Below are 27,476 nucleotides of genomic sequence, written 5' to 3'. Positions count from 1 at the left end.
TTTTTTTTTTTTTTTGTGAACACTCAGTTTATACTGAACCCCTACTGGGTCTGATGGCCAAATCCAGACTGCCTTAACATCTGATAGTAACGCTGGTGTCTGCTATTAAAACTCACTTTTAAAGTCCCATGAGCTGCCAGGGAAAGTGCAAAGGCAGGAGGACACAAGCTGCAAGCGCAGGTCAGCCATGGGATCCCTCCCAGGCCTGGGGAATGCAGACAAACCAAATGGAATGCCACCAGATAGGGAAGCCCTAGGGCAGCTGGCTCCAAGCTGTTTCCATCACCATGGTAACCGCCCAAGCCTGGCCTCACAGCTGGCTTCCTGGTCCCGCCTCCTGCATTTTAACAGGCTTCCCATTGGTCCTTCCAACTGTCACTCACACAGGACTTCTGGTCCCGCCTTCTAGCTGCTAACCTGTACTTCCTGTTTCAGACCTGCTACCTGGAGCTGCCCAGAGCCTGCGTTTTTAGGAACACCCACCTGTAAGTGCCAACAAAGTTCTTTTTCAGGCAAAATCTAATTCCACAGTTTCCTTCCTTCATTGCAGCCCTAAGCCGGACTTGCCCTCAAGGCCAAATAACTTGATTTCTTACCCCTCAGCAGCTTCCCTTGGGACCCTTCCTTTTCCTCTCTATGGTCATGTTGCTAAATGTTGCTATCTCACACTTGGCTTTTGATTTTGAAAGTTATGGGGATGCATTTGCTTGTCGCAGAAACAAAGCTAGCCATGTTCCTGGGATGACCCCCAAATCCTTATTCTTGTTCCTGACTGTGTAATTACAAGAAATAAGTAAATGTATACACAAGGATCATCAGCCACATCACGTGACATCACATGCAAGTGTGCACTCCTAGTTGAGAACAAATTAAAATGGATCCAACATATCTTAAGATCCACGTGGTTACATAAAGTTAATCAATTATATTGTATTAATTACAGGTTATGTATATTGTATTAACTATCTACAGAAATATCCAAGGACTTTAACTATATTTTCATTGATATTTCTTTCCTTTTTTTAAAATATATTTTCTAAAGTTGTTGATGGACCTTTACTTTTTAAATTTATTTGTATGTAGTGTCGAGAATCAAAGCCAGTGCCTCATGCATGCCAGGCAAGCATGCTACCACTGAGCCCCAACCCCAGTCCTCATTGATATTTCTTTTTATCAAGGTACAAAGATTCTAAGGTTTTCAGAAGTTATTTCAAAGTATAACCAGGAAAAATTCTAAAAGGAATTTCAACAGAGGAGAAGCACACATTGGAGGTCCTAAGAAGAAAGAAATCATCTTTGGGTAAACCAAGATCTGTATATTCTAGATTTTAATGATAAAAATATTTTTCTAAATAGAAATATTTTTATATTATTAATTAGACAGATAATAGATAAATGTAAAAAAAGATTTATATGCACTGGACTGACTAAAAATTTTGACCGATTAATTCAAGGATATTTCAGGCCATTTCCCTGATTTCACTATCTATGCTGATAGTGAAGTGAGCTAATATTTTGGTTCATATTTTGACATGATAAAGACCTATTAAAATGTCAAGTTTAACTCCTCTAAGCAAGGTCTTTATTGCCTAGTGATTCTTATTGTTTAAAGCAAGGATTAATTTTGGTGAATAAATTCACATCCTTGTTTAAACACTAAATATATTAAACTGCTGACTTAGATTCCAATTTTCACAATTCTCCTTGGACACTAAGTTTGATTGATTCACAGACTGTTCATTCTTGCATATTTTGTTTGTTGAATAATTTTGAGATCTGGGAATTTTTTTAGGATGGAGGTTCTCTAAATTAAAGTTGTATGTTAGTTTTGAGCAATAAAAGTTGCAAACCTTGTTGAAAATTCATTGACATTATAGAAGTTCTCTCACTGGACCTATTATTCATAGAAATATGGTAGGATTTATATAGTGCTTAATCATATTTTTAAAAAGACAATTGAGAGACATCTATTTAAAGGATAATATTCTGAGACATAAAGATATTGTGAGACCTTCTCTCAGAAAGACATTGAGGATTCCTTTTAAATTGTTAGGATATATCAACTAGTATATATTGAGAAATTACAATAATTAACACAAGGTAAATCTTATCATTTAAATACTTTACTACTATCTATAACTTAAACTGATGATACTATGGCTTATGCCAAGCCTTTACTCAGTTTTATTAAATAAAGAAAAGGGGGAATACAGGATCCCAGAGGTACACACTAGATCTTACAAAATATTTATTTTTTTTTCCTTAATTGTAATATTGAGAATCTCAGGGGATATATCTCAGTTGGTAGGGTGCTTTTCTCACATGCACAAGGCCCAGCGTTCAATCCCCAGCACCACCACCAAAAAAAGAAAAAAAAATTGAGACTGCTGCTGAATTGACTGAATCATGTTCACTGCTGCTGAACATGATTCAGTAAATTAAATCATATTTGAAAAAATAGAATTTAAACCGGTCATCATGACTGAAAAACCTGACACAGGAAGGTAAACCTTCCAACTGCAGAGATTACAACCATGCAGCTTCATGAGCTTGCCAGATAAGTAAAAAGTATGAAGAGACTTCTATGGACCCATTTCTCAGATCTATTTTTTAAAATTTATTTTTTAGTTGTTGATGGAAACAATTCCTTTATTTTGTTTATTTTTTTATGTGGTATCGAGGATGAAACCCAGGGCCTCGCACATGCTAGGTGAGCGATCCACCACGGAGCCACAACCGCAGCCCTCAGATCCATTTTTAATGTCCATTGTGGTGTGGACTGGAAAGTCCACCAATGAAACTAGATTAATCATGCTGACTGTAGTGGTCAGTTATATGTTGATCCTGTGGTAAACAGGTTGTCTGGGATTATATTTGAGGAAAACACAGCATATGAGAAACCTAAACCAGACAATCATGCTGACCCTTTGAAATTAAGACTACTTATCTTGACAATTGTCCAAATAGAAGGCTTGTTGAAATAGAATTTTTCTATACAGGCCAGTTGTTTACATAAGGTATCCACCAATGCATGGTTGCCCTGATCATTCTACAATAGAAACTGGCACCTTTCCTAAGTATTCTTCCTGGGTATTCCTAAGTATTATGCAAATGTCTGGTCAGTACAACACAAGAGGTCTAGAAATAGTGGATGCATTTTAGGCTGGTCTCCTAGAATGGACAAGAGCAATTACAGGAGGATGCCTGGCACCTGGAGATTGATTGGTAATACCCTAACCCTCAGTGAGATGGCACCCAAAAGGATGTTTGGATGTTTGTCTTCTGCCTTCAGAATATTTACATCACTGATTGACCTAACTGCCGCAGTCTGGCTGGGCACAAGATCACAAGCCACTCACAGCTTTGTAGATTCAAACAGCAACTCTTTATTCCCGAACTCACACTGGCCCTCTACAAACACGTTCTGGGGGAATCCCAGTTCTGGGCCCCATTCACGTACTCCACCAGGCTTTTAATCCCAAAAACTTTCTGAATTCCAGGAGAACTCAAGGGGAACTCAGGCAGCAGGATACCCCGCCCTATTCCCAGCAGGAATAACCTTAAACCTGGAACTGCCCTAAACCCAGATTGTCCTAAACCGGGAACGCCCTAATCCCAAGGAGCAGGATACTTCCTAAAACCTGCAGGATACACCCTAAACCTGGATCCACCCTGGTCCTTGAGCAGGGTCACCTTTCTCAAACATACATGCAATGTCACAGCGAATGTCCAAGGTAAGTCCATTTCCACGAGTCCTTCCTCTAAGCAACATGGGGTACGCTGGCAAGGAAATATCGATGTGTCATTCCTACTTGGCAATAGCTCTCAGCACCTAACAGACTCCTTAAATATGAGAATTAAGAGAAAGGATGATGAATATCCTGTAGCCTGTATGAATACAACTCACCTTATGGCATCGCTAGTTATTGCCGGCTGGTATTTCAGAGCTGCACTCTGCTGAAGTTCATGTTGGGGTCGGAAACAGGTGCATGCCAATGAACCAGACCTAGGCCAGCTCTTGGTCTCATGATCTTTGAAGTGACTACTTTAAATATTATTCCTTGCTTCTGTGATACAGTCTTTATGGCTCTGTTTCAAACTTACAACATGTGGATTTTCTTAATGCTTGACTTAAATTACTTCCAAGATCGTTCATAGTCAGATAAATGCTGATGCAAAACTTAGAACTGAGTTAAGATGCTTTAAAAAGCCACTATAATAAATATTGTGACTAAGCCCTCTGCTCCATGGAAAGGCTGAAACACCCCGCCAAATGAACATGTCCATGTTACCATTGCCAAGTGCAAGGCTTCCCAATAAATCAAGAAAAGATGAAGAGTCTTCTGATGAGTGTTTGGTAGAATAATAATATTAATAACCTGCATTTTCCAAGTTGGTTATGTCCCTGAGATAATATGTTTTCTACTAATGCCTTTTGTGTTTCAATAGCAGATTATGATGACCTCGGACCAAGAATCCAGTGATGCAAAGAAATAATTTCCCAATTGCCTTCAAATATTAAGGAAGGGCTGGGGATGTGGCTCAATTGGTAGCTCACTCACCTGGCATGTGTGCGGCCTGGGGTCCATCCTCGGCACCACATACAAACAAAGATGTGTGTCCACCGAAAACTAAAAAAATAAATATTAAAAAATTCTCTCTCGGGCTGGGGATGTGGCTCAAGCACGCTCGTCTGGCATGCGTGCGGCCCGGGTTGGATCCTCAGTACCACATACCAACAAAAGATGTTGTGTCCGCTGACAACTAAAAAGTAAAATATTAAAAAAAAAAATTTATAAAAAAAAATTAAAAACTTAAAAAATTCTCTCTCTCTCTCTCTCTCTCTCTCTCTCCAGTCTGTGCAATAGAGTGACATGTGTCAAGGGGGCAAGTGAGCGTGAGCTCACAGACATAAGAACAGATGCCTGAAGCTTAAATCCTACAGATAATACTAAATCCTAGATACAATTTCCCCTGTGCATACAGCCTATGATTATCCTTCTATAAAACCTCAAAGTCCTTGTCAGCACCTGAAGACAGCATAAGGGCAGGGTTTCCTTGTCTTCCTGGTGTAGCTGCACTGGTCAAAGTTCCTTTCCTGCTTTGCATCATGACCTTTTCTGTTTGATTTTGGGGCATACACCTGACCAGACCTGTGGGATCCCCAGAGTCAGGTCTCTGCACAAGACTTCCTAACAGTCGAAGTAGAACATCTGCACTAAGCACAAGGCACCCATTTAATTTCCACCGCACATTGCTGCCCTAGAGGATTGCCTTCCTTCCTCGCCCAGGCTCTCTGCTGTGGATGGAACCCTGAGCATCAGAGCCAACCCCAATAACTTCCTTTCATAGCTCAGGCTGCCTCCTCAAAGCCACAGAGGCCGGGAGGTGATGAGAATTACTAAAATAGTTTTCAAATTGTTCTCATTTTTAGATATATTGTATGGGTCATACATATGATATCTTTGAATAGTGCTTCAGAAATTTGGAGACTGGGTCTTTCTAAGTCGCTTGAGGTCGCATCAGCTGAGTGAAAAAATATATGTATAGATGCAATATCGTTCTTTCTTTTTAAAGGTACTGGGGAATAAACCCAGTGGGGCTTGACCTGGACCTCTGAGCTACATCCCACCCTTTTCCTTTTATTTTAAGAGAGGGTCTCTCTGACCTTGGGCTCCTCCAGCCCCAGCCTCCCTGAGAAGGTGCGCTTTGTTTTTGTGTTGAGGTTAAACCCAGGGCCTCGCCAAGCTCCGAAAGCAGCACCAGGTGTCACCTCTGTACTAGAGGCTAAACCAAGGCTTTTCACCTGGATTAGTTCCCAGCACAGCCGGGAAGCTCCTCCTGAAAAGGGCTGGGGCCAAGAATCTGTCACTCTACACAACTTCAGGCAGTGATTGGATGATATTAGCTGTCAGTCACGATGCAGAGGCGGGCCTGGAGGCCATGCATCCGGGATACGGGGGGAACTCTCCAATCAGTGCGCAGAGGAAGGGGGAGGGCGGGCTTCCGCAACATTGCGGGCTTTCTTCCGCACCCACCGGGCTACTCCTTCTCTGGCCGAGTTTCTGTTCCAGTGACCCAGTTGACTCTGCTGCTGCCGGTGTCCCCGGGGATCTCGGGGGCCCGGAAGTTCCTCCAGACGACGCTGGGTCACCACGGAAGCCAAAAATGGTGAGTTTGCGACCGGGGCTGAAGGTGCGGGGTTGGGGCCCGGTGCGGGGTTGGGGCCCGGCGCGGGGGTGAGCTGCGGAGGGCGGCGGATTCCACGCTGTCAAGTGGCCCTGGCCCTGTCCCCTGGTTCCCTGGGTTTGGAAGGGCGGCTCAGGTCCCTGGTGTCCCCTTTGCTCCCTACTGGTGGCCCGACCCACTCTTCCCAACGTGGAGGAAGCAGGGCCACAAATGCACCTTCCTCCTCCCAGGGGAGCTCCTCCGGAGGCTGCTGTAGGTCCCCCATATTGCAGGCGCCTCCTGCCTCTAAACCCACCTTCCCTCCACCTCACAGCTCGGCCAGACGTCCGTTCTTCCCACTCGGTCCAAATGGACACCGTCCGCTAATTGTCACTTTTCATCTAGTGAAATATTGGAAAAAATCTTCCTCCCGCCTTCCCTCCTTCCTTTCCTCCCTCCCTCCCTTTTTCCTCCCTCCCTCCTTCCCTCCTTTGCTCCCTCCCTCCCTCAGCCATAACTTGTGATCCTCCTGCTTCAGCCTCCCACGTATCTGGAATGACAGGCCTGTGCCACTGTCCTTGGCAAGAACAACACTTTTGAAAGCATTTGTTTTCTATTTGTGAATGTTATACTTGAGGGGAAAGAATAATCACTTAACACTTCCTTGTGTTTGCTCAAAATTACTGCCTTAAAGGGAATAAGGAGGTTGTTTATAGATCCCAGGGATATGGAATCGTGGGCTCCATCAATAGAGGATAACTGCTCCCCTTTCTGATAGTCCATGATGTAGAGTCACCCCAGTCGTGCAGTCATGTAGGCACACAGGGAAATGATGATGTAGGGACAAAGGAGGCAAGGCACTGAAGATAGCCAGAAACAGTTTTATCTGGCTGCAGCCAGTCTCAGAGGGCACAGCTTTTGCTGTAATCAATCAATCAATCCCCTGAACCCTGAGTTCAGGTGGTTTCAGAATCTTATACCCAGCATGTAAGGGGAGGGACTCAGAAGTTCACATTGTAATACTGAGACCCACAAATAACTCAGACCACACAGTCTCATTCCAGTTAAGCCTTTATTGCTGGCCAGTGGCAGATACTCTGCTCTTGAAAGAATGAGGTTGTCAGAGTGGGGCCCCTGCCTTAACTTGGCTCCATATTTAAGCACAAAAGGGACATTTGGAGGTTCAGGCAATGCCAGCAAGCCGGAAAGTTGTGGTCAGTTAGTCTCTGGTTGGCACATAGATCATTCTGTGTTCTTGGGGGATTTTCATGAACAAAAGAATGCAAACTTCCCCAGTCATGACATTTTTGAGTGTCATGGCTGAGTTCACAAAATGGAGCCACCATAGTCAAGTTATCACATCACACACATAAAAGCAGCTTTTTCTTTCACTGTTCTAGCCACGTTAACCCTTCAAGGACAGCACCTGAGAAGGGAAGAGCTTCTTCTCCCCTTTCTTTCCTCCCCCACCAGCTGTTTCCAAGGTGCCCAGTTGGTGATTTCTCTGTGAATCCCAGCTCAAGGCCAGAGGCCTTGTTTGCACATTTCTACAAACTACTATACTGGATACAAGTGTGTAAAAAACTAGTAAGGGGAGTTCGAGTCCAGCACTTGGAGTGCTAATTTCTCCCATACTAGCCACCCGAAAATAGGGCAACACGAAAATAGGAAGTTTATCTACACTGAACTTTTTTGTGGACATTCTCTTGTTGACAGTCCTAAAATTAGCCCATGGTGAAAATTTCTGGAGAAACCCAGTTAAAATTTTCTGTGAAGGAAGGGGATGCCACTACAATAATGTCTGATTCATGTACTGTCCTTCATCCCTAGCTCTTTTCAATATGATTTTCAGAAAGGATCTGGCTACATTGCCCAGCCTGGCCTGAAAGTTGTGATCCTCCTGCCTCAGCTTCTCAAGCTGTTGGGATTAAAGGCATTGACAACCCCAGCTACAAAACATACTTCATTTTAACCCAAATATTAATGACCATACTAAGGAACATGGATTCAAGTTACCCTGAATGATGTATGTGTTCCTCTTTTCTTTTTTCTTTTCTTTTATTCTCTCTCTCTCTTTCTTTCTTTCTTTCTTTCTTTCTTTCTTTCTTTCTTTCTTTCTTTCTTTCTTTCTTTCCTTCCTTCCTTCCTTCATTCCTTCCTTTCTTCCTTTTTTAATATACCAGAGATTGAACACAGGAACACTTAAACATTGACCCACATCCCCAGCCCTTTTTTTTTTTTCTTTTAGTTCTCGGTGGACGCAACATCTTTGTTTGTATGTGGTGCTGAGGATCGAAACTGGGCTGCATGCATGCCAGGCGGGTGCGCTACCACTTGAGCCACATCCCCAGCCCATATCCCCAGCCCTTTTTACATTGTATTTTCAGATGTGATCTCACCAAGTTCCTTATAGTCTCACTAAGTTGCTGAGGCTGCCTTTGAATATAGCAATCCTCCTATCTTAGCCTCTCAAGCTGCTGGGATTACAGTTGTGTGCCACTGTGTCTGGCCTACATGAACTTTTATAAAAGAAACTTGTGTATCACTACATTAACCAATTGCATTGGTAGGAACATCAGATTAATGGGGTACAGAAAAAAAATAAAGAAAATTTTTTCTGTATGTCTGTTATTGCATTCTGAGCTTTGGTAGATTTTGGAGACTAGGCATCTGGTAAGGTTAGTGGTATATTCTGAGAAGTTTTGAGAATTGTGGTCTGATACAGAAATTAAGATAATTGGCTATGAAAGGACTTAAGATAGCCCAAGATAATTTTTGTTCTCCATACAGAACCCTGCCTTTGCACCCTCATGGTGGTCTGGTTGGCCAAAGTCAAGTACTCTGAAGGTTCTTTGATGTAGATGCAACTGTATAGAGAACTTGAGTTCACAGCTTCTCCTTTTATCTTCCTTAGGCGTAGACACCATGTCAGATTTCTTGGGCAGAGGTTCCTTTTGGATGCCTCACAGGGTCCCATGTCCTCAGCCACTGTCCTCTCCTGGAGCTGCCACAAGGTGCCCACAGCTGCCCTGGTCCCTGCAGGGTGAACAGAACTTCAGGCCCTGGGTCAGTTCCTCCTAGAGGACAGCCTGAGGTGTGGGGTACAGCCTCTCAGGGAAGCTGCTGGGGCCTCTGGTCTGAGGAATCTCCTGGAACAGGCCTCATCTAGACAGCTACTTCCTTGGAAACTTGTTTTTTCCATGCTCTGTTTCCATTCCTTGAAGACAGGTGGACAGTTAGCCTGTGGATGCTGGTGCTGAGGGGCCAGGTCAGCAGTGACTCCTGCCCTTTTAGTCTCACAGTGTGAAGGAGCGAAACCTCTCCCAGAGCATAAGCAACACCCACCCCAGTGCAGAGCTGTGCAAACCTGAAAAGCCTCCTAGACTGGAGTCATGGTCCAGATCTCTTGGAGGGTGATCCTGGGAGCTTTCAGGGAGCAAGACCAGGAGGGAGCATGTCTCAGCCATCAGGGACCTTCCCTGCCCCTTGAGCCTGACATGTGTGCTCCCTCAGCACCAAAGCTCTCTGTGTATCACTTTGAAATGATGTGCTCACTTTTTTTTTTAAAAGAGAGAGTGAGAGAGAGAGGGTGACAGAGAGAGAGAGAATTTTAACATTTATTTATTTTTTCTTAGTTCTCGGCGGACACAACATCTTTGTTGGTATGTGGTGCTGCTGAGGATGGAACCCGGGCCGCACGCGAGCGTGCTACCGCTTGAGCCACATCCCCAGCCCATGTGCTCACTTATCTGAGGCCCAGGTTTATTTATTCAGAGTCACATGGGATGGACTAATATTAAAGAGGCAAGAAAGAAGTGGATTTTTTAAAAGTCTGGTTGCATTTCCATTGTTAAAAATCCCAACTTACAGCCAGGTACAGTGGTGCACACCTTTGATCATTTCTTCTCCAGAGGTTCAGAAAGGAGTGTTGCAAATTTGAGGACAGCCTTAGGAACTTATCCAGGCCTTATGCAACCTGGTGAGACTCGGTCTCAAAATAAAGTATAAAAATGACTGGGGATGTGGATCTGTAGTAAAATGTCCCTGGTTTTCATCTCGGGGCTATCAAAAAAGAAAGAAAGAAAAGAAAAAGAAAACACCCAATTACCTAATTTACCTTTTGCTACCCCTGAGTATGTATAGAAAGTTTGTAAGATTCAGTCTTGTCTTTTCAGTGATTTCAAATTGAAATCCAACCCTAGATTCCAAAATGCCACGTAAGATACAGAGAAACTCTGTTTTGCATTATTGCTGCAGAATCTGAGTCCAATACTACAAAAATAGTGGTGGATAAATTTATGAATGTGATTTCATGAAAACTAGTAACTGTCCTTCACAAGGTGATGAATTTGACAAAGGATGACATTTTTTCACTGTTGTTATCTGGACTTGGCAGGTTCATGTTAACTGTGTGGTTTTTTGGTATCAAGAATGGAACCCAGAGTTGCTTATCCACCAGCCCCTTTTACATTCTTTGTTTTGGTACAGAGTCTTGCTACATCGCCTAGTGCCTCAGACTCGTGAACCACTGGGTTACAGGTGTGCACCATCACTCCCTCGTCATTGTAAAATTTAAGGACAATTTTGACAATACCTGAAATACCCAATTATGATCATTTAATCGCTGAATATTAGTGAAATAGTAAATGACACTCGTTTTCTGGAAAGGAGCAATACGTCTGTCTAAATAAGGGTGCTGATCCCCTCAAGAGCACTCCCAGTATGTCACCTGATTCCTGTTCCCTCCTAAGTGCCTCCTCCTAGGGCCAACCCTTTGGGAGCTGGCCTTTTATCTTATGAAATTTGGGATCAGCATAAATGCCCTCTCTACTCTCTCTGTCCTGTACAACATTTTGGCTGGTCTTAGATACAGTCTATTATTTTCAATTTTTTGAAAACTATTTTTTTGTTGTTGCTGTAGTCTGACAAAATGCCTATTTATTTATTTTTATGTGGTGCTGAGGATCTGAAAGGTTAAGAATGTAAAGGTTAAGTTTGTTTTCTTGGTTGAAGTTCTGTTTTCCTGAAACCTGAAATTTATGTGGGTGTCAAAACAATTCCCGGAAAAACCGTTAAATGTATGTTGAGAAAAGTCTCCTGACCATCTGGTTGCTCTGTACAAACAACCCCTCCCGCATTCCCTGACCTCCACATGGACTCCCCAGTTCAAACAATGTATATAAGCTCTGCTTAAGTTGTTCTTGGGGCTCTCAGCTCCTCTCAAGTGAACTCTGAGCCCCAGCATGCTGGACCCCCAATAAACCCTCTGCTGTTTCATGAGACAGTCTCTTGGTGGTCTCTTTCTCTGATGCTCACCCGATCTTAACAGATCAAACCTAGGGCCTCTCATGTGCTAGGTAAGCACTCTACTGCTGATCCAAAATCCCAACCCTACTATTGTGTTTTTTTTTAAAGAGAGAAAGAGTATTTTTAATATTTCAGTTTTCGGTGGACACAACAACTTTGTTTGTACGTGGTGCTGTGGATCGAACCCAGGCCGCACACATGCCAGGCAAGCGGACTACCGCTTGAGCCACATCCCCAGCCCCCAACAATACTATTTTTATTTTTAGATGTAGTTTTTCTTATGTTTACCTCCAAAATACAGTAAACCATGCCCTAAATTTCACAGAATTTATTGAAATGCTCAGTGTTTTTTTAGAGAGTGTACATTATGGAAACATTCAATCTCCCGTGTGAGAAAGTGTGTTGTCTTTCCATTGATTTTGTTGTATTTTATGCCTCTAATTGTGTACCTTTTGTATTATAATCATTTTTATCTCTCATTACATGTATTTTTTTTTTTTTGGTGTGTGTGTGTGTGTGGCCTGCTGGAGATTGATCTGAGGGCCACATACATGCTTGGCAAGTTTTCTACTACCGAGCTACTCTCCAGCCCAAGAGAATTAGTATTGTAGACTGCTGTTTATTTAATTGCTTACTTATTGAGTGCTGGGGATTGATGCCATGGACTTGCTCATGCTTAGTTCTCCTCCAGAAATGAATTTCAATTTGTGAGCAGCGTTCTGGCTGTGGGCAGGTGTTTTACTGGGTAATAAACCTACAGTCACTTCCACTGAGCACATCCTCAGCCTTGTATTTATTATTTTTTTTATGTTTTGTATAGATATAGATGGACGGAATACCTTTTTTTTAAAAAAAAAATTTTCTGTGGTGCTGAGGATCATACCCCTTTCCTCACACATGCTAGCAAGTGCTCTGCCACTCAGCTCCAATCCCAGTACCCTCTTTTAATTTTTAATGAAGACCAGTCTCACTAAATTTCTGAGTGTCTTGCTAAGTTGCTTAGACTGGCCTCCAACTTTCCATTTCCCTGCCTTGACCTCCGTATTGGCTGAAGTTACAGGTGCACACCACCACACCAGCAGTTGGAATGACTTGTCAGACCCTGCTGACAATCTGTAGTTCCTGATCAGGCGGTAACAGCAGAGATGCTGAAAGACACACACACACACACACACACACACACACATACACACACACAGTAGGAATGAGCACCTCTTTATTTTTTTCCCTTCTTCTTTTATATAGCAAAAAAGAAACACATCCTCTTGGCAGCTTAATCTTTTCCAGCATGGATAAACATTCTCAGCATAACTTTGTTACTGGTCACAGTGCTCTATACTTCTTATTATACTACTTGTAGTTAGTTATTTCCTGGCAAGCACAAAAATATCTATATTTTAAACTTGCCAGAGCATTCTTTTATCTTCTTAAGATGGCAACAAGCACACAGTTCAAAGAGTTCATAGTTTCTCACAGTACCCCTTTGTTTTGCTAAGCACAGCAAAACTTAACACTTTGTGTATGTGACCACACAATGACTTTTGAAGACTTATCATCCAATTTCTTTCAATATGGTAATAGTATTGAAAATCAGTTTCCTTGCTTTTGTCCATAGTTTTGAAATTTGTTACTCTGACTCTTCCTCTTTGCTTTATTTTTGCATAAATAAAAAATATTATGAAAATGGTATTTAGCATATAAAATTGTTTCTCATGTGTATGTTTGTAAAACTTCATGGCTTGGTAGTTTATTCACTTCTTTATGATATAAACTTTATTTTTTTTCAGAGCAATTTTTGACTTACATAGTATATTAGTCAGTGTTCTCTAGAGGAACAGCATCAAGAGGAAGTATGATTATGAAAGGGGACTTTTAGATTGGCCTACTTGACCCAAAGCTGGATGTCCACAGTGGCCATCTGCAGCTGGAGAGTTTTAGGAGTGCTGGATGCAGAGTCCAAGAGGCTGAAGCCGCAGAACAAGAGGGATCAATGGTACTTCCCTAGTCCAGACCTAAGGTTCTGAAAACTCCCTGGAGAATCACTGGCAGAGTCCACTTTGGGAGACTGAAGGAGGCAGAGTCTGATATCCTCAGGCCACTGCAGCAGCCATCAAGAACAAATTGGAGAAGAAAGGAGCTTGGTCTGCTGCTTCTTCCTTCTTCTTCCAACTTTTGTTCACCCAAGCCACCGTCCTATTAGATGGTGCTGCCTAGCTTAAGGAGGATCTCCAGTTTGGTTCACTGTTCCACATGCCAATCATTTATAGACACACCCATAAGGTCATTAATCATTGGCATCTTTTAATCCAATCAAGGTGACAATTAAATGTGACATTACTCATAGAATCGAATACCCCTTCTCTCCAGCTGATAGTCTCCACTGTTTTCAACATTTTGCATTGCTGTAGGGTGTTTGTTGGTTACTAAACCAGTGTTGAACATTTGATAAGGAGAATGGATGAAGCAACATGTTATGATAAGCCAAAGTTCATTCTTTACCTTAGTGTTCCTCCTCTGTGTGATGTGATTGTGTGTGTCGCGTAGTTTACAAGATAATGTCATACAGAAGAGTTTCACTGCTCCGGGAATTTTGTGTTCCCCCTGTCAATCACTCCTCCTCATTGTTCCCTCCCTCTCTGCTCCATGAGTCCCTGGTACCCATCAGTTCTGCTAGTGCATCTATAATGTTGTCTTTTCCAAATGTTTTTGACTTGGAATCTTACTGCACTTTGCCATTTCAAACTGGCTTCTCTCTCTTACCAGTCTGCCTTTAAGGGTGTTGTATCATTCCAGGCTGCAGAGCTCATTTTCTGGGTGATTTTCTTTGGTGTGGGTAAACTGCAGCTTGTCCATTCAGTATTGCAAGGTGTATCTTCCTTGCATCTAGCTTTGGGCACTTCTGGATATGGCTGCTGTAGTCACTGTAGTCAGTGTTCCTGTGCCCATAATTTCCCCATCATTTGCATATACCCCTGGAGTGTACAGTTTTTTACATTTATGATTGTACATTTTCTCTCTCTCTCTCTCTCTCTCTCTCTCTCTCTCTCTCTCTCTCTCTAAAAAAAATACTTTTCTTTATCTATTTAATTTGGATAATATGGTAACTTATGCCTCAGAAAGAATTAGGAGGTGTTAACTCAGCTTCTATGTTCTGGAAAAAAAGTAGAAAAATGGTGGTAGTTCTTAAGTGTCTCATGGAAGCCTGTTTGAGATGTCAGAGCCTTGTCTTGCTTTTGGGTAGTAATTAGTTATTTAGTCTGTTTTTTTCAGTAGCCATGGGCTCATCTGTTTTGTGTATTTCCCCTTGTGTGTAAGTTATAGGAAATTGTCTCTCTCAAATAAATTGTCCAGTTTTTGCAAGTTGTCTAATTTGTACGAAGCACGTTTATGATAATCTTGAAGTCCCAATGCATTGTTGATGATGATACTTTTAAATGTGTTACTAGGTTTTCAGTCCTCTTTGATTTTTTCTTTAATGTTATTGTATATTTTACACTTTTTTCTTTTTATGTGTCAGTGAGGATTGAACCCAGTTTCTCCTAAGCAGTAGGCAAGCACTCTTCCACTGAGCCATAACCCCAGTCCCTGTCTTCTGTATTCTTAGCCTTATGTCAGTGTATCAGTGATGCTGATGTTCATGAAGAACTTGATATTGTAGACTGCAGATTTCCAGGTTGTGGTTTTATCCACACCTTCTGTTACCTTCCTGTGGTTAATTTAGGTTTACCTTGCTCTTCTTTCTCTGTTTTTCTGAAGTGACAGTTTCAATGATTGCTTTTAGCTCTTCTTTTCTGAAATGTGTGTTGCATGACTTAGAAAGCAATACAGCACCACCTCTGGTGTTCTCTAGGAATTTCCTGTGATGGACTTTTACATTTTTTCCTTCAAAATGGTCACCTTCTCTCTTGAGTCCCCTCTTTGTCCTGTGTCTGCTTAGAGTCTTGTGTTTCACGTCCCCTTCCCTGGAGGCTTTTCAGCTGCTTCTGATCTATTTTCTGCTTTAGCTCTCATGTTCTTTGAGCATACATGGGATTTCACTGGTGGTGCACTTGTAGGGGTGTGGTTTATGTCCTGTGCAGTGTTGCTGTGACCCTGAGACCTCAGTGTGCTTCCCATTTGCTTCAAAGCCCATGAAGCCCTCCTGCCTGCATCATTGTCCTGACAGAGTTGGGCTGATGTCTCTGAGTGTAATTGTGGATTCTTCCTTGTTTTGGGCGGTTCTGTATGTTTTCAGTCCTTGAGTAAGGTTCTGTGTCAGTGGCAGGGACATTTTCTTTTTGCCAGTTCCATCACTGTGCAGACATCATAACATGCTTACAGGGCTGGGGATGTGGCTCAAGCGATAGCTTGCTCGCCTGGCATGCGTGCGGCCCGGGTTCGATCCTCAGCACCACATACCAACAAAGATGTTGTATCTGCCGAGAACTAAAATATAAATATTTAAAAAAATTCTCTCTTTCTCCTCTCTAAAAAAAAAAAGTTAAAAAAAAAAATAACATGCTTACAGATGTGAATGGTGGCCTTTTTTACACCCAGATTGTGTAGGATAGTTTAGGATTCTGGGCTACAAACTTGTTACTTCACCACACTCTGGAAGAGCTTTTGCTTTATGTTTGTTTGCACCACCTTTGCTACAGGCACCATGAATCTCTTTCACAACAGACAACCATTGCACATGTGGCCCAACCTTTATCAAAATGTCCTTGAGCGGAGCATTGGTATGTGTCTCATGACTACATTATGGTAGTGAACTGGCTGCTGTTAAGAACAGTTTGACAATCATTGGACATTTATTTTTACTATGAGACTTAGAAATGTAGTGCCTGCTGTTTATTAAGAAGATTTTTTGAGAGATATAAAACTTTGTAAGATTCTTATTTGGACAAGGTGACATTTTTGGGTCATTGAGTTTTTTCTAAGACACGTGCCATCTTTGCACTTACCTCATTTTGCTTTGACAGTAACCACAGGAAATTATCAAATTGTTGTGTTCATTAATAAATAAGTTAATCAAATAGAGAACTTATGTGTGTTTTTGTCACTTAATAGTAAGCTAGTTGACTAAATTTGTTCTGGAGTAAAGCACCTGCAAAGTTCTAATTGTTCTCTGTATAATCACACAGGATGAACTCAATCTCCAGTTACCACATTGTGACAACCTGTGTGAAAGGTTGTCTAAATGTTGTCTATGAAGGAATCTCCTTAGTGACCCCATGCCCAGAGGGTGTGGGTGTGGGCTGGTTCTAGGCATTTCTTTAAGTATGGACTGATAGACTTTCAGAGGAAACAAGACATCAGTAAGTACCATGTTGTTTATATTAACCTTGTAGGTACAGGGAGCCACAGTAGTTTGCAGAATCTCTCTCAAATGCTTAGTTTCATGATTCCTGCAATTTCCTACTCATCACCTTTCTTTTCTAAAGATAAGTACTATCCGAATTGCTTACATTAGCTCTGTACCACACAGGATGTTTCTAGGACATGTAATAGAGGTGCAACCAATAAAGAAGTTAGGAATGATCTGGGAGCCCGTCTCACTTCCTGTGAGCTCACCAAAGGAAGGGTATAAAACACTGAAAAAGGATGTTTGCCTTCTGAGTAGCCAATTTCTAGTGTTGGAATGGGTGTAAAAAATTGAGTACAGTAAAGATTTGTTGGATTAAATCATGGAATGAATCAAGAGGCCAGGGAATCATGTCAACATCACACATGTTGAGTATAGATTTCTCATGCTATCAATCTCTCCTGGCCTCCACTATACATTTGTGGGATATTTTAGATCTCAGTTACCTTTGAGGATGTGGCTGTGAACTTCACCCAGGAGGAGTGGACTTTGCTGGATCCTTCCCAGAAGAACCTTTACAGAGATGTGATGTTGGAAGTCCTCAGAAACCTGGCTTCTATAGGTAATAATGATGTTTCTAAAATTAATCAAATAAAGAATTCATGTTTATTTTGGTCATTTATGTAGAAGGTGAAAAGGGAATCAGTTGGTGAACTATTGCAGCATAAATGGCACCTAGGATTTGGCAAAACATTTCTAGCTCCTAAATATTCATAAAGATTGTTCTGTTTTCTCATTTTAGGAAACAGGTGGGAAGATAAGACCACTGAATATCAGATTGAAAACTCTGGAAGCAATGTAAGGTAACTGTACTCACAAGAGGAATTCGTGAGGGAATCTGAGAACTGTCATATAATTTTTAAAGCAAACCAACTGAAAAAGTATGCATAATAAGAAAAGTATTTATTCTTATAATATTTTTTACCAGAAATATATACTTAGCTGTAACAGATATTCAGTCTTTTCAAAGTATTTGACATGCAAAAAGTAGTATGAAATTGCATATGTGAATATCACTATTTGGATAATAGCCACAGAGAAGCTGTGTTGCAAAGGATTGTTTTCTTTCAATCACTTTATTTTCAGGCAAGTTGAACAAGTCAGAAAACCTAGCCTTTACCTGATGTTGGTAGTAATGTAAAGATCTATAAATACATAGAAAATTGTGAATGAATTAAGCATTGATTATGTGCTAGTTACTTCTTCAAAGAAGTCATGGTAAACTTCAAAGGCACAGAATAGTGTGGGGGAAACCTTCAAATCAATTCCAATTCTTAATTGAACAAAGAAAAATTTTAATAGAGTAAATCCATGTGACTTCATTATGTGTGCAAAAGACTTCACATGTCCTTCATTCCTTCATAGGCAGATCACATCATACTCTGGACACAAATACTACAAGCATGAGGAATGTGAAGAGAAGCCATGTGAATTGAAACAATATAGGAAATCTCTGGTTTCTCTCAAAAGCGTTCACACACAAATGTTAATACAAACTGGAGATGGATCTTATGAAAGTACAGTATGTGGAAAAGTCATCAGTTGTTCCAATGACATTGAGAGACATGAAGAAACTCATCCTGGGGGGCAATCCAATGAATGGCAACAATGTGGTGAAGCCTCTTCTTATCCCACTGGTGTTCAAAGACACATGATAACACACAGTGGAGGTAAACATTTTCAATGGGACACATGTGGGAAAGCCTTTCATTTCTCCTCTTTATTTAGAAGACATGAAAGAACTCATTCTGGAGAGAAACTCTATGAATGTCAACAAGGTGTTCGGACCTGTATTTCACAGGCAAGTCTTCAAAGGCACAGGATCACACACACAGGGGATGCACATTTCAAATGTAAGATATGTGGGAAAGACTTTGATTATCCCAGTTTACTTCAAATACATCAGAGAATGCATACTGAGCAGAAGCCCTATGCATGTAAGCAGTGTGGGAAAACCTTTTCTAGATCCAGTCATCTTCACAGACATGGAAGAACACATACTAGAGAGAAGCCCTATGAATGTAAGCAGTGTGGGAAAGCCTTCACTAAGTCCACTAACCTTCACACACATGAAAAAACTCATACTGGAGCAAAACCCTATGATTGTAAGCAGTGTGGCAAAGCCTTTTCTAGATCCAGTCACCTTCACACACATGAAAAAACTCATACTGGAGAGAAGCCCTATGAATGTAAGCAGTGTGGGAAAGCCTTCACTCAGTCCTCTAGCCTTCACACACATGAGAAAACTCATACTGGAGCAAAACCCTATGATTGTAAGCAGTGTGGCAAAGCCTTTTCTAGATACAGTCACCTTCAATCACATGAAAAAACTCATACTGGAGAGAAGCCCTATGATTGTAAGCAGTGTGGCAAAGCCTTTGCTACATCTGGTTCCCTTCAGATTCATGGAAGAATGCACACTGGAGAGAAGCCCTATGCATGTAAGCAGTGTGGCAAAGCCTTTTCTACATCCCGTTCCCTTCAGATTCATGGAAGAATGCACACTGGAGAGAAGCCCTATGAATGTAAGCAGTGTGGCAAAGCCTTCACTACTGCCTCTTTCCTTCAGATACATGAACGAACTCATACTGGAGAGAAGCCCTATGAATGTAAGCTGTGTGGGAAAGCCTTCTCTCAGTCCAGTCACCTTCACACACATGAAAAAACTCATACTGGAGCAAAACCCTATGATTGTAAGCAGTGTGGCAAAGCCTTTGCTACATCCAGTTACCTTCAGATTCATGGAAGAATGCACACTGGAGAGAAGCCCTATCAGTGTAAGCAGTGTGGGAAAGCCTTCACTCAGTCCTCTCACCTTCACAAACATGAAATAATACATACTAGAGAGAAGCTCTATGAATGTAAGCAGTGTGGGAAAGCCTTTGCTACATCCAGTTCCCTTCAGATTCATGGAAGAACACATAATGGAGAGAAGCTCTATGAATGTAAGCAGTGTGGCAAAGGCTTTGCTAGATCTTCTCAGCTTCACAGACATGAAAGAATACATACCAGAGAAAAGCCCTATGAATGTCAACAATGTGGAAAAGCTTTTGCCACATCCTGTCTGCTTCATACACGTGAAAGAACAGATACTGCAGAGGAATTGTATGCATGAAAACAATTGGTAAACTTTTCTGTTATTACTGCTTCACTCATATACATGTAGGGCGTTATTGGAGAAAAATCCTTTGAATGTAAAACCTGGTAAATCAATATTTCATGTCATCCTCAAAGACAAGAAAGGGCTCACACTGCTGAAAGTGTGTGTGTGTGTGTGTGTGTGTGTGTGTGTGTGTGAGAGAGAGAGAGAGAGAGAGAGAGAGAGAGAGAGAGAGAGAGGGAGAGGGAGAGAGAGAGAGACAGACTGGGGATTATGTCTGGTTGTGCTCTACACTGAGCTACATTCTAGTTACTTATTATTTTGAGACAGGGACTTGCTGAGTTTCTTAGGGTCTTCCTTAGGTCCTGAGGCTAGCCTCCAACATTGATCCTTCAGAATCTGGCTCTCAAGTCTCAGTAATTAAAGGCAAACACCACCACATCCAACTGAATAACTCTTTAAATGTAAAAAATATCACAAATCTTTCCATTTCCCCTGTTGTCTTCAAAGCCATTTTAATCACATTGAAAAAAAAAACAGTTTGTGGGGGATTTTGTACATCCTGTCAGTTTTTCATCCAGCCCTGTTTTCATTTTCATATATGAAAACCCTCACGGAGAGAAGCCCTGTGAGTGTGAGAAATGTGGGAAATCTTCTAGTTTTCTCAGTATTTTACTAAGGACTGGGAAGATTCTTTTGGAATAAAAAGTATAAATCCTATGCAAGTAAGAAATATAAAGGATTTAGCTGTTCTAGTTTTGTTCAGTTGTATGAAAGGACGCATACTGTAGAAAATACTGATGATAAGCCATGTGGGGCAGTATTTAGCTTTCAGAGTTGTCCTCAAATATGTAGCGAATTCATATCTGGGAAGATCCTTTTACTCTCTTTAAAAATTGTAGTAAGACTTTCAACTTTCCAGGTCCCTTTGAACAGCATTTAAGAAATCACACTAGATCTCCGGTCGCACAGTTCACTTGTGGTTGTGACCCAGTAACCGGTCCTCGGTGATGGAAATCCTTCCTCTAGGTTTCGGTGCACCCCAATTTTGATGGAAATTTCCTAACAAGATAGCTTTTGGCCGTTGTACCTCGTTATTCACCTATGCAGTGATGAAGTACAAGGGGGTGATGCACTCTATTCACTGCCATCTTCTCCCCAGAAATTGAAATCAAAACCACCCTAAGATACCGTCTCACTCCAGTAAGATTAGCAGCCATACATGTGAAAATATATATATTTTTTAAAAAACAACTTGCTTAGCAGGAGAAAACATTTCACATTACATATTTAATCATTTCCTAGTATACAGACTATAAAAGGAATTCTAAAGACTCCATAATAAAATGATTGAGGAATTAAAAAATGAATTCTGAATTTTGAACCCCTCAGATATTTCTGCTACTCTTTAAGGTGTTTCCTGAGAATAATTTTCAAAAATGCTAATTGTTAATTTTTGCTAGCTGACATCTCGTAAGGCCACACTCAAGGGCAGAGCAAGAGAAGGGGACACACAAAAGTCATATCCAAAACAGGACAAGGGGTAATATCACAAAGGGACAGGTGAGCATAGCTCGACCCACAGGGATGTAGGAAGGCTCTCCTATGCAGGAGGACACAGCCACAGGACTCCAAAGATTGGTGCTATCATCTGGGTTAGTTAGGCAACCAGATCATAGAGTGAACAATGATGAGGCCACACCAATCAGAAGGGGAGACAGAGTCACATGCTAATTTGGCCTCCCACACACTGGGTCTCACTGAGACTGGCTCCAGGGGAACTGAGCTAACTGGGCTGGGCAAAATAACCACATAGAGACAGAAATACCTTTTTCTATGGGGGTGCTGTGAGAGTTCCTCTGACCTTAAGATGAGAGAGAGAGAGAATGTGTTGAACCATTTTATTAAGGAGAAGTCATTCAAATGAGGCAAAGGGTCAGGTTTTAGGGGGCTGAGTCTAGCTTCCTGACGTCTGTTGAGAGCCACAGCCAAAGGGGCCCCAGCAAACTTCCAGCTGCTAGCAAACTTCCAGCTGCCGGCTGATGATTGGCTCACAGAGGCCCCAGCAACATCTAGCTGATTGGCTCCTCTGCGGTGATGTTCATTGGGCTGTTTCTCTGCCCTTCAGACTGCCAGCTGAGGATTGGCTCACAGTGGCCCCAGCAACATCTAGCTGATTGGCTCCTCTGCGGTGATGTTCACTGGGCTGTTTCCCTGCCCTTCAGACTGCCAGCTGATGATTGGCTCACAGCGGCCCCAGCAACATCTAGCTGATTGGCTCCTCCACGGAGCTGCTCATTGGGGGACTTCTTTGGCTCTGCCCACGCAACCCAGCCAATTGGCCTCAAGAGCAGGAGGATTGTGGGAGGTTGAGAGGCTGGTGTGGGGGTGAGAGGCTTGTGGGAGCCGGTGGTGGCTGTTGGGCTCTGAGGGTTTTTTCCCTGAGGAGCTGTTTTGTTTGGTGTTTGTAGTTCTAAAAATAAAGTTAGTTTCTTTTGACAAGTGGCTCCTGAATTGTGCCTAGCCAGACTTCAGCAACGTCTGTGTCAGCAGGTTGACTGACATCCAGGAATAACACTCCCAAGGGGAGAGCAAGAGAAGGGGACACACAAAAGGCATCTCCATGGAACATTCTATTTCAAAGAGGGCAAAGGTAATACTACAAAGGAACACAGGAGCATAGCTTCACCCATGTTGATATAGGAAGGCACACCCATGCACGAGGACACCGTCACACCACCCTGAAGATTGGTCATTCTTTGGGTTACATAGGCGACCAGATCACAGGGTGACCAATGATGATGTCACACACATCAGAGGGGAGACAGAAACAGCTACATGGTAGTTTGGCCTCCCACAGACTAGGTCTCACTGAGTCCGGCTGTGTTATTTTATCTCCCCTGTTTTCCCGAGGTTATCCACATGCTCTGGGCAAACACCCAGCACTTCTTAATCCTGGGGAATCTGGGGTCCCATCTCTGCTCCCTGCTCAGGTGACACAGTCTGAGGCTAACATGAATGCTGAGAGCAGAGCAGTCGTTTGATCCCACAGGAGCCAGGCAGGGGGCGCCCTTCCCACTCCTCCTGCAGGATTTCTTAATGCAGGAGGAAGGATGGAGTCTGACTCTCATTTCTGCTTCCACTGCAAGTGAAGTTACAGAACAACTCCAAAGCTCTAGAGGACACATTTTAGTATCATGTCCAACTACAGCATCAACTAGTTATGAAAATTAAAGGTTTCCCTGGCTCATGAGAATGAGAGGATCTGGGAAAGGGCTGTCAGGGTTGAGGGATGGGGACATGTGCCCTTTTCATAACCTTCCTGGGATCCCAGGAAGAGGCTCCCAGTTTTCCCATCTCATCAGAGCTGGAAGGACTCATTGGAGCTCCTTAAGCCCCAGCTTCACCTGCTGCTGTGGAAGAGGGTGCACCTGACCTTTGTGTGAGGAGCTTTGTCCACTGACAGGGCTTTGACTTGCAGGCCAGGAGACTGTGAGGGAGGTTGGGTGTTCACAGGGCCTTCCTCAGAACCATGGGCCAGTTTCCTCATCCTCGCGACTCATTGCTCTACAGCTGTCATCATTCAACAGTGACCACATGTGACCCTCTATGTGGAAAAGGATCCCAAGCATCACCTGCCAACAAGTGGAAGAGGCCACAAGTCATTTAGCTTGGAAACCAGGAGGCCTGAGACTGAAGCCATCCAAGTCTCTCTGACCAAGCCCAAGGTAGGAGACAACCCTGGGCAGAGCATGGTCATTTGCACAGTTCTGGTGTCCTCAGCCAGAGCAGCACAGCAACGTGTGTGTGACCACCTCCTCCTCTGACCCCTGCCCCTTCAAACAGAAGGAAACCAAGCCTCTGGAGAGACACACCCATCACAAGGGCCACTGATGGAGCCAGGAGCCTGTCCAGCTGTCTGACTCCTCGAGTCCCTATGTAGTCTGAGCTTCCTCCAGGCCAAGACAGGTCCCATGCACCCGTCCCTGCTGGCCCCAGCAACATATAGCTGATTGGCTCCTCTGCGGTGATGTTCATTGGGCTGTTTCCTTGCCCTTCAGACCGCCAGCTGATGATTGGCTCACAGCGGCCCCAGCAACATCTAGCTGATTGGCTCCTCCACGGAGCTGCTCATTGGGGGACTTCTTTGGCTCTGCCCACGCTACCCAGCCAATCGGCCTCAAGAGCAGGAGGATTGTGAGAGGTTGAGAGGCTGGTGTGGGAAAGAGAGGCTTGTGGAAGCCGGTGGTGGCAGTTGGGCTCTGAGGGTTTTTTCCCTGAGGAGCTGTTTTGTTTGGCGTTTGTAGTTCTAAAAATAAAGTTAGTTTCTTTTGACAAGTGGCTCCTGAAATGTGCCTAGCCAGACTTCGGCATGGAAGACTTTACAAGGACATGGAGGTTTACAAGGTCAATTATCTAAGATAATACAAGGAGCTAATGAACCTTACGCTGAATTTGTAGATAGGCTTATTCAAAGAGCTACCAGAGTTTTTGGGAATACATAACAAGCAATGCCATTAATAAAACAACTGGCTTATGACCAAGCGAAACGTTGGTGCAGAGATATCATTAGACCATGGAAACAGGAAGATTTAAACACATATATTAAATTATGTAGAGACATTAATGAATAAGAGCAAGTCATGGCAGCTGCAGTAAAACAGGCTTTAGATGCCAGAGACATTAATGAACAAGAGCAAGTCATGGCAGCTGCAGTAAAACAGGATTTAGATGCCAGAGACATTAATGAACAAGGGCAAATTGTGGCAGCTGCAGTAAAACAGGCTTTAGATGCCAGAGACATTAATGAACAAGGGCAAATTGTGGCAGCTGCAGTAAAACAGGCTTTAGATGCCAGAGACATTAATGAACAAGGGAAAATTGTGGCAGCTGCAGTAAAACAGGCTTTAGATGCCAGAGACATTAATGAAAAAGGGAAAATTGTGGCAGCTGCAGTCAAACGGGCTTTATATGCCAGGCCAAGAACATGCTACAATTGTCAACAAAGAGGACATTTTAAAAGGAATTGCCCCATAGGAGGAGGGTTTAACAAAACTAGGTATCAAACAAGTAGAATACCGGGTATTTGCCCACGATGCCGTAGAGGGAGACATTGGGCTAATGAATGCCGTTCTCAAACCACCATAGAGGGTACTCCATTATCAAAAAACGAACAAGGACAAGGTGTTTATCCACAATATCGTGGACAAAGGCATCGGGCTCCATTGCCAAAAAATGGACAGGGGGGCCCCAATGCTCCGAGGCCCCAAACCACAAATATACGGAGCACTGGAGGAACCCAGCAACCCCATCAGGGCAGTGCCCAGGACATCAGATCCCTCATCAGACAAACCGGAGGGAGCTCAGGGTTGGACATCTGTGCCTCCGCCAAATCAGTACTAACTCCAGAGACGGGAGTTCAAATCATTCCCACAGGGGTAAAAGGACCTCTTCCCAAAGGAACAGTAGGCTTATTATTGGGACGCAGCTCTTCTACTCTAAAAGGACTTTGATAAGTCCTGGGATAATTGATCCTGATTATGAAGGTGAAATAAAAACTATAGCCAGTTCTCCAAAGGGTATATCAATAATTTCACCAGGAGATAGAATAGCACAGTTACTAATAATACCAAGCTTACATGATAAATTTTTCAGTCATGCTGTAGAAAGAGGTTCCAAGGGATTAGGCTCCACAGGTGTAGATTGGGCTATGCTTTCTTTAAATTTAGATTCTCGCCTCATGCTAAAACTAAATATTCAAGGACATGAATTTAATGGGCTACTGGATACAGGTGCAGACATTAGCATTATCTCTTGTCAAGAATGGCCAAAACATTGGCCATTACAACAAGCCACTCAAATGCTTCGAGGCCTAGGAGTGGCCACTAATCCCGATAGAAGTGCAATGCTATTAGATTGGAAGGATCCTGAAGGATGTGAAGGAACTATACAGCCATATGTATTGGATCATCTTCCCATAAATTTATGGGGACGAGATGTCCTAGATCAATTAGGTTTGACATTAACAAATAATATCAATCAAAATGCACCCACTATTATGGCTAGACAACGTTTTAGGAAAAGAAAAAGATTAGAAAAACAAGAAGAAGGTATAGCAGCACCAAGACAAATAGATCAAGGAACAGATAGACATGGGTTGGATTTTCACAAAGGGCCACTGAGACAATAAAAATTACATGGAAATCAGAAAGACCAGTATGGGTTCCTCAGTGGCCCTTGACTAAAGAAAAGATACAAGTAGCCCATGATCTGGTCAAACAACAATTAGCGGAAGGACATATACAACCTTCTGTATCTCCCCATAATACTCCCATTTTTGTCATCTAAAAGAAATCTGGTAAATGGAGATTATTGCAAGATTTAAGAGCCATTAATAATGAAATGGTCATTATGGGACCTGCTCAATCGGGGATTCCTCAATTGTCTGCTTTGCCAAAAACTTGGTATGTTTTAGTTATAGATATTAAAGATTGTTTTTTTTCAATTCCAATTCATCCTGAAGATAGTCCACGTTTTGCATTTACTATCCCTGCACTAAATCATGAAGGTCCTGGTCAGCGATATGAATGGAAAGTACTCCCTCAAGGGATGGCTAACAGCCCAACTATGTGTCAAATTTATGTTAACAAAGTAATCCAGCCACTTAGAAATCAAAATCCTGAACTACAAATATTTCATTATATGGATGATGTATTATTAGCACACAAAGCTAAAAACATATTGCTAAATGTTATGCCACACTTACAAACTTATTAAAAAATTATAATCTAGAGATAGCAATAGATAAAGTACAATTAAATTTTCCAATTAATTATTTAGGAGTTCTATTATCCTCAACCATGGTCCGTCCACCAAAAATTCAAGTACGAGTAGATCAACTCAAATCACTTAATGACTTTCAAAAGTTATTAGGAGACATAAATTGGATAAGGCCTTATCTAGGTATTCCAACAGGAGAATTGGGACCTTTATTTGATATCCTAAAAGGTCCATCAGATCCAAATTCACCCCGAATGTTAACGCCTGAAGCAAGAAAGGCATTAAAAATCATCGAAACATATATGGAAAATATGCATTTGGATAGAATTGATATAAGTTTGCCTTTATTATTTATTGTACTACCAACAAAAAATATTCCTACAGGAGTATTTTGGCAAGAAGGTCCATTATTATGGATACATTTATCTTATTCTCCTAACACTATTCTTACTAGGTATCCTGAGGCTGTAGGACAATTAATACTCAAAGGAATAAAAACAGCAAAGGCAGTGTTTGGAATTTCTCCCAATAAAATTATTACTCCATGTACTATGAATCAAATTGATGAATTAGCTAATGAGTTAAATACTTGGGCAATAGTCATGTGCAAATCTAATGTTTCATTTGATAACCACTTACCATCTAATCCTTTGTTGTCTTGTTGGTCATCACATCCTGTAATTTTTCCAAAAATGACAAGAAAAACACCTATCATGAATGCTCCAAATATATTCACTGATGGGTCAAATAATGGTACAGCAGCAATAGTTACACCTG

At 42.2% G+C, this 27,476-nt stretch overlaps 1 protein-coding gene and 1 long non-coding RNA gene across 7 annotated transcripts; both read left to right on the top strand.

The window, feature by feature from the left end:
• The first annotated feature begins 379 nt into the window (after positions 1–379).
• On the top strand, positions 380–22,421 carry LOC144371929 (uncharacterized). 6 transcript variants are annotated; one of them, XM_078035251.1, is made up of 7 exons: positions 380–485; positions 1,179–1,300; positions 4,857–6,171; positions 17,255–17,381; positions 17,562–17,622; positions 18,185–19,943; positions 22,048–22,421. In XM_078035251.1, the coding sequence occupies exons 3-6, from the start codon at positions 5,899–5,901 to the stop codon at positions 19,932–19,934; spliced, it is 2,211 nt and encodes a 736-aa protein (XP_077891377.1). In that variant the 5' UTR covers positions 380–485; positions 1,179–1,300; positions 4,857–5,898; the 3' UTR covers positions 19,935–19,943; positions 22,048–22,421. The 6 variants fall into 6 exon arrangements, with proteins under 6 accessions (XP_077891377.1, XP_077891376.1, XP_077891379.1 ...); XM_078035250.1 differs by having other exon boundaries at positions 18,185–22,421; XM_078035253.1 differs by lacking the exon at positions 4,857–6,171 and adding an exon at positions 3,501–3,734 and having other exon boundaries at positions 18,185–22,421.
• On the top strand, positions 6,178–14,529 carry LOC144371939 (uncharacterized). Its single transcript, XR_013432006.1, has 2 exons — positions 6,178–9,234; positions 9,804–14,529. It is a non-coding gene; the product is annotated as an uncharacterized LOC144371939 (long non-coding RNA).
• Positions 22,422–27,476: the final 5,055 nt, after the last annotated feature.

The sequence above is a fragment of the Ictidomys tridecemlineatus genome, chromosome Y (genome assembly GCF_052094955.1).
Source record: "Ictidomys tridecemlineatus isolate mIctTri1 chromosome Y, mIctTri1.hap1, whole genome shotgun sequence".
NCBI lineage: Eukaryota > Metazoa > Chordata > Mammalia > Rodentia > Sciuridae > Ictidomys > Ictidomys tridecemlineatus.
Note: the sequence above shows the minus strand (reverse complement) of the source record. Positions and strands in the feature narration are given on the sequence as shown.

Coding starts and splice junctions, on each gene's coding strand:
- LOC144371929 (XM_078035251.1), top strand. CDS start 5,899: ATGATATTAGCTGTCAGTCACGATGCAGAGGCGGGCCTGGAGGCCATG. Junction 6,172..17,254: donor CACCACGGAAGCCAAAAATG/GTGAGTTTGCGA, acceptor GGGATATTTTAG/ATCTCAGTTACCTTTGAGGA. Junction 17,382..17,561: donor CAGAAACCTGGCTTCTATAG/GTAATAATGATG, acceptor TTCTCATTTTAG/GAAACAGGTGGGAAGATAAG.